The sequence below is a fragment of the Nematolebias whitei genome, chromosome 16 (assembly GCF_014905685.2).
Source record: "Nematolebias whitei isolate Nwh7 chromosome 16, NemWhi1, whole genome shotgun sequence".
NCBI lineage: Eukaryota > Metazoa > Chordata > Actinopteri > Cyprinodontiformes > Rivulidae > Nematolebias > Nematolebias whitei.
The window spans coordinates 3,523,128-3,530,769 of NC_056513.1; the positions used below are offsets into that span (position 1 = coordinate 3,523,128).

A 7,642-nucleotide genomic window follows, 5' to 3' on the forward strand; every position below is an offset into this window, starting at 1 on the left:
GATAGATAGATAGATAGATAGATAGATAGATAGATAGATAGATAGATAGATAGATAGATAGATAGATAGATAGATAGATAGATAGATAGATAGATAGATAGATAGATAGATAGATAGATAGATAGATAGATAGATAGGCAGGCAGACAGACAGACAGACAGACAGACGGACAGATGGGCAGACAGATAGTTTATTAATCCTGTGGGGGGAGGTTGAGGCATCCAGTATGTTTTTTAATTTTATTTTTTTTATATACAGTAGTATCACCAAAAGTTCAAAGCTCATTAATCCAGGTATAAATCCAACAAAGTTCAATCAGGTCATTTGGACGGTTTCCTTTGTTGCTGAGATCTTTTGTACGTCATCCTAAGGACTTCTTCAATCTGAGAAGACGCCAAACTAAACTGAATCTGACAAACGGCTCACTCCCAGAGTTTGCTGTTAATCCAGGTATAAATCCAACAATGTTCAGGTCATCAGGACGGTTTCTGAACTTTGGTGATTTGTTTTCCAGAGGAACTGACTTAACCTTGTTAGAGTTAATTTACCTTTAATTTTCATTTTAATTGTTGTACATTCACAATATTTTGTTAACATTTTACCTTAGACCTTCACTTGATAAGATGCAGTTATGATCTTGACACTAAAAATGTTATAAAAAATAAGAACTATGAAATCTAAGTGCAGTTTTGAGAATCAATCAATAACATCTTTTACAAACATGTAAAAGTTTAGGAGATAATAATTTTGTTTTGAGAGTCACTACAACTTTTTTTCTCCATATTGTCTTTTTTTTATCAATTTACCGGTCGATTTACGTTCCTACCTTCATCTATGGTCACGAGCTTTGGGTTGTGACCGAAAGAACAAGATCTCGGATACAAATGGCCGAAATGAGTTTTCTCTACAGGGTGTCTGGGCTCTCCCTTAGAGATAGGGTGAGAAGCTCGATCATCCGGGAGGGACTCGGAGTAGAGCCGCTGCTTCTCCGCGTCGAGAGGAGCCAGTTGAGGTGGCTTGGGCATCTGTTTAGGATGCCTCCTGGACGCCTCCCTGGTGAGGTGTTCCAGGCACGTACCACCGGGAGGAGACCCAGAGGAAGACCCAGGACACGCTGGAGGGACTATGTTTCTCGGCTGGAACGCCTTGGGATTCCCCTGGAGGAGCTGGACCAAGTGGCTGGGGAGAGGGAAGTCTGGGCCTCCCTACTTAGGCTGCTACCCCCGCGGCCTGACCCCGGATAAGCTGAAGAAAATGGATGGATGTCTTTTTTATCATAAAAAAAATATTGTGCACAATTGTTGTTTGTCAAAGACCAACAGAAGTAATTTAATCCAGACACAAACATGCTGACACACAAAGTGATTGTACCAGGGGCATGGAGAGATGTGGGGGTGACAGCTGGCAGAGATGGCTCACTTAATTCAGGACAGTCAGGGGGTAAGCTGGCCAACCTCGAGCAAACCACGCCAATGTCAGAGCGCGCACACACACAGAACGGATGTGGATCTGCAAGTCTGCAATCCATTATAATAACAGGTGGCTAACGAAGGCTAATTTTCTTCAGGTGACAAAGTTTAAATGGAATGAAACTGGATCCATTCAATTTATTTAAATTCATCATCTTTACACAGATCAAATGTTTTGGCAGCACTGACCTTAATGAGTTGTGCTGCTCATTTTGTCATACCATGTTTCTGCTCAAAATGACCAATCAATAAAAATATGAATTTAATTTTTAAAAAGGTTGATTATGGCTGGAAATTTTAGTGCATTATCAAATCAGAGGCACTTTAGGTTGATTTTAATTCATCACTGATTGTTAGAAGTCCCTTTCTGTCTCTCTATTCCCCCCCCCCCACCACCACCACCACACATACACACACATTTGGCTCCGATAATGAATAATAAGCATGACATTGATTGATTTCATCGCCATTTCAAAGTAGACCACTTATAGCTTTATCTCGTTCTCTTGAATGAAATCATCACACACACCTACACACACCTACACACACCTAGACACACCTACACACACGAAGTGTCTCATGTAATTCCACCTGCCTTTTTGCATTTGTCTAACTTTGACCAGGACAAAGACAGATTGTTTTATTTTATTTTTTTTAGTTAGTTTTTTTCTTTTCAGTCCACCCAGACTAGTAAGTCGTGCAAAAGCTGGAATGCAAATGCCCTAAAACCTTTTCTGTGTGTTTAGTTTAATGCTAAAACTAATGGCTGATAACAGAAACATGATTACAGAACAGAAGACAACAGTCCAACAAAGTTAAGTCAGATCCTCTGGACGGATTATTTTTGCTGAGACGTTTCATCTTTCATCCAAAAGACTTCATCAGTCTGAGGAGCCGCAACAAACTCAGTCCCATAAGTAACACACTCACAAAGTGGACCATTCAGTTTTCTGGTGATAAAACAAGAGTCTGCAACAAAAAAATATTGCCATGCCTTTGTTTTCAACAGTTTCACAAATTTATTCTGAAAACGTTTTCTTTTCTTGTCATTAGTTAAAACTTAGTCAGTAGTGAAAATAAACCATCCTGCTTTATTCATAAAGCACATAAAACAAAAACAAGGCCAACCAAAGTGCTTTACAGTAAAACAGAACAAGCAAAGGACACAGGATAAAATGCATAGATCCAAATACGTAAAGATAAGAACCAAATGGCTAAAATTATAAAATACAGACAAGTTAAAATCAGTTCACCTAGAGTCAAAAGCCAAAGTGAGTTTTTTTAATGGGACTTAAAAACAGTGAGAGAGGGAGCCTGTCTGACATGCAGTGGTAACTATTCCACAGTTTTGGTCCTGCAGCAGAGAAGGTCCTGTCATCTCTGAGCCTAAAACGAGTGTCTGGAACCAATAAAAGCATCTGGTCTGACCTCAGAGAGCTGTGGGACATATGGCTGCAGCAGATCAGTGAGATAGGAGTGGGCAGAACTGCTCAGATCTAAAAAACATACAGAAGGATTTTAACATGAATTCAGAAGTGAACCAGGAGCCAGAGAAGGGAGGCCAGAACTGGACTAATGTGCTCTCTTTTACCTGTACCAGTTAAAAATTGGGCTGCATCATTTTTGAACACATGTTGAGTACATATCTGTACTCTATAGTCAGTTGGTCAGCATTATCTACACGTAGGCTCTCACACTGGTTCCTTCTTATAGCTCCGCCGTCAGTGCAGTTACAACATGCGCTCTCAGGACATCATTACCTGCAGTGTTCCCTCAGTGCGGACTGAACTTGGCAAAAAGGCTTTTTCCTACTCTGCTCCTGCAACCTGGAACACCTTACAACAGGAACTGAAGTTGTCCTTGATTTCTTTAAGCGGTTTCACACATTTGATAACGTCAATAGAAAAATCTAAGAAAACTTGTTCTTGTTTTTAATATTTCACCCTGATTTATTGTTTTATACACTGCTCTTATTTTAATTGCATTTGTACTGTAGTTTATTGTCATTGTTGCCTGTACTTTATATGCTCTGTCTGGAACAGGTCCCTTTTGCGAATGAGTCTCTGGCTCATTGAGACTAGCTAGCCTGTATAAATAAAGGTTTGAATGAATAAATGAATGAATGAACCAGTTGTAAACGTGCAATAGATGTCTGACTGGTTAAAAAAAAGAAGCACGTTGCAGTAATCAAGACTGTATGTTATGAAAACATGTTTTACTGTCTCAAGGTTACTTTTGGACAGTATGGGTTTCAATTTAGACATTCACCTCAACTGAAAAATGAACATGATTTAACAATTGTGTTTACATGATTGCTTAGCTTCATGGAAGGTGTTGGTTAAAATAAATATCCTTTCATCATCTACTTACTGAGAATAAGCCACACTGAGGACACGCAAAGATTTTTTTTTCTGGTTTACTACTTGCAAGGGGCAGAGTTCAAACACAGGCTTACACAGATGTTACATCGAAGCTCCAGTTGTGAGGTCTGCCACGGACAGTATAAAGAAGTGCTTCAGACAGTCTGATGGCCACGGTCTGCCAGCTGACAGACTCTGAGAAGGCCTTGGAGTTTTTAGGTGGGCAGGCAAAACAGACAAAATAGCTCTCGGACTCACACAAATTAATTAAACATCAGTTATTGATAAACTCCCATAAACTTTACTTAAATTCCCTTGACAGAAGAGCTCATTTTCACTCGATTAGTGGCAAATTGTTTCTCTAACAGGGCTGGAGAGGAAAGGTCGATTGATTTCAAATATGCCATCTGACAGATGGGCACCTCTCACCTTTGATTTAAATTTTCTTTACTGACCTTTTGCTTTTCCTTATAAGAAATGTATATTTTGTTACCTTCTACCATCCCCTTCATTTGCTCTTTAGGCGTGCCAGGAAAGCGCAATGAGCTGTACTACGAGTGCTGTAAGGAGCCGTACCCCGATGTGACGTTCACAGTCACCATGCGCCGCAGGACTTTGTACTATGGTCTCAACCTGCTCATCCCCTGTGTGCTCATCTCTGGCCTGGCCATGCTGGTGTTCCTGCTCCCTGCTGACTCTGGAGAGAAGATCTCGCTGGGTACAAAACGAGTCGCATACATCAAATCACCACTGAACACATGAAAAACTCTCATACCAGTACAAAGACAAGGATTCATGATTATTAGCATAAATCTGACAAAAATATATCTTTCTCCCAGGGATTTTAGGTCCCAGTGCAATCGCAAAACCATTTCTGTCTTTGCTTTATGCTAATGCTGACATTACAGCTGTGGATTAGCATTTATGCTGGGTACTTTTCATTTGCAGATGTATAAAAACGCCAGCATAAACACGGCAAAAGCTAATCACCTGGACTTGAAAATGTCAGCTCGATTCAAATTGACAGTCAGTGAGAAAGAGACACATTTAGCTGTAAAAAAAGGAGCAATCCAAAATAAATGCATACCTTTAATTACCTATGCTTGAGTCCAAACCTGCATTTATTTTGAGTTCTTTCAAGTGACAAACCAGACAAGGCGTAACAGATGTGTTTCTGTTCTCATTGTTCTCCAGGCATAACGGTGCTGCTTTCTCTGACAGTGTTCATGCTGCTCGTAGCAGAGATCATGCCTGCAACTTCAGACTCCGTTCCTCTGATTGGTAAGACATTATTACTTTCTATTTATTGCTCATGTGTTGGGCATAGAAACTGACAAACATGGAGAGAATAGTTCATTTGTATTTGGTATAGATCCCAAAATTGTACAATTTGTTATGCAAACAATAATGGTTTTCTTTACAGTTTTTACCCTAATTTAACTGCCTGTAGGCAGCTATAGGACTTTGTGGACTGCACATTAGAGCATGGAAGAGTTGTATGGAAATCTTTTTCTTGGCAGGCAAACAGAATTAAGACAGTTGGTCACGATAGGCTAGGAGCCAGAAGAGAGTGTTCCTCCTTATACCACAGTGCTGGCTGTAAGAGAGCACACATCAAACAACTAATGTGTTGCGACTGGGGGAGAGGTGCTCGAGGTTTGGGGTTGGGCATTTGATTGCTAAAACAGCATGCAAAGATTGTGCTTGGTGCAGGAGAAAAACCACCACGCTGCTGTGTGAGATCACACTGATGCAAACAGGAAAAGACAAGGCAGCGGGCAAAGACATGAGCGGGAAGGCATCAGACAGAAATGCTACTCTGCATCAACTGGCAGCTCAGTGATGTAAAACAAGGCCATTAGCAATGCGTTCTTCATGAGGCTGGATGTTTCAGCACTGCAGACGAAGCAGAACCGATGGACAACAGTGGAAAGGAAATGCTACAAAGTATTTGGTCCGGCTAGGTTTCATATAGCTTCCAGACATGTAAAAAGTTTTGATTTGTTTGGTTTACTGGGAGGTAACAGCTGCAGTAAATGCACATGAACTACAAATAATGTGCAGTTTCATGCATTCCGGGCCTCTATTCAATTCAAGTGTCTTAGTTTGGTTTGATTGTATAGGAGACATGTTAGTCGTCCTGTTAGCAGCACTTTGGGACGTCTTGATCTTGGACCTGTTGATGAGGATAAACTCTCCAAAACAAATGACTGAGGCTCCATCACCTTTAACTGGGAATGCAGATGCTGTAAACAGCATTTCTTTCAAATTAGATTATAAACTGAAAAATAATTGAAGCGCTTCCATTTTATTCTTGTGTGAACAGTTAAAAATCTTTTTTTTTTTTTTTTTAATCAACAAAGGTGTCTTAATTCCACCTCCTCCTATGCCTAATCTAGAACTCCAGGAATGATGGATTGCCTTGTGTTGCAGATACCAGTTGCTGAAGTACAGAAAAAAATATACGTATGATGTATAATTTCAATTAACAAAAAAGTCTGATGAACAATAAAGTTCACTTGAATAGAGCAAATTAAAAAAAAGTTAAACTCTTGATATTCCACCAATTGTGTATAGCCAAAAGTGTTTTTTTTTAATCCTCCTCTGAAACTGACAACAATACTAATACAATGTTGTAGAAAAATGATCAACAAGTAAATGTAATATAAAAAAAATGGTAGGAGATTTTTATATTTATTTTTAATTACTGACACGTGTGTGTAAAGAATTTCTCTGTGCTTTGAACATGATAGAAGGAAAACTCTTCCCTCCGGCCGTCCCTCGTATGATACCAATGGACTGACGGTCCCGGTCAATTCTACTTTAATGTGACACAAAGTACTTCTACTCTAATTTACTCCCATTTATTTATTTTATTTATTAGCCTTTTCTGTTTCTGTTGTATTTTTGTGTCAGCATTACAGCGTCACATTCAGGACTGGTATGGTTACTGCAGTGTTTGGATTATTTTCTGTGTTTCCGTGTGGATGAAAACATGTGTCTACAAATAACAAACAAAGTCCATGCTCAATAATCCAGGTATACAATCCAACATTTTTCAGTCAGATCATCTGGACATTTTCTTTTTTTTTTTTTGCTGAAATGTTTCACCTTCCGGATCGAAGGCGAAACATTTCAGCACATAGAAAGAAACTGTCCAGATGACCTGACTGAAAAATGTTGGATTTCTACAAATGGTGCTGTTTATGACTTGTTTTGGAAAGACAATGTTCAGATGTTGATGTGCCCTGAGTTGGTTATAGTTCAGTCAAGCTTACTTTGATTCACTTACAGGTTACAGGATAAACTTTAAAGTTCAAAATATGCTGGTAAATAAAATAAATATATATATATATATATTTTTTTATTTTATCAATTTGTGATATACAAATGTTTTTCTGCCCATCCTCAGCTCAGTACTTTGCCAGCACCATGATGATTGTGGGCTTGTCTGTAGTGGTAACCGTCCTGGTTCTTCAGTTCCATCACCATGATCCTCGAGGAGGGAAGATGCCCAAATGGGTAGGCTAAAAAACGATAATGCATTTATTAATTTGTTTCTGTAAATGAACACGTACCAGTAATACTGTATTTTCAGAGGCAAGCAGAAGGACACACTTGAAGCTGATTTTAACAACAAGATGACAATTTCTTGAGAATCGGCCTTGAAGTACAAACTTTTGTCAGATCAGCTCAGACAATGATACCCAAAGTGCTTCTGGCTTTCCAGAATATATACCTCAGTGCACCTGCTGGACAGCCGATACTGTCACGATCCTCGAGGTTGGAACCCAATTGCAGAGAGATGAGTGA

The 7,642-nt window shown here is 39.4% G+C and overlaps 1 protein-coding gene across 2 annotated transcripts in view; it reads left to right on the forward strand.

Moving 5' to 3' along the window:
• Positions 1-7,642, forward strand: part of LOC119423254 (neuronal acetylcholine receptor subunit non-alpha-3) — a 76,172-nt gene that overhangs the window by 65,301 nt on the left and 3,229 nt on the right. The window contains exons 5-7 of one of the 2 annotated variants that reach the window (XM_037690670.1): positions 4,353-4,547; positions 5,024-5,110; positions 7,242-7,351. In XM_037690670.1, coding sequence (XP_037546598.1) covers positions 4,353-4,547; positions 5,024-5,110; positions 7,242-7,351 — 392 coding nt within the window. Of the gene's footprint in view, positions 1-4,344; positions 4,548-5,023; positions 5,111-7,241; positions 7,352-7,642 lie in introns of both variants that reach the window. The other variant, XM_037690671.1, reaches the window with a different exon arrangement.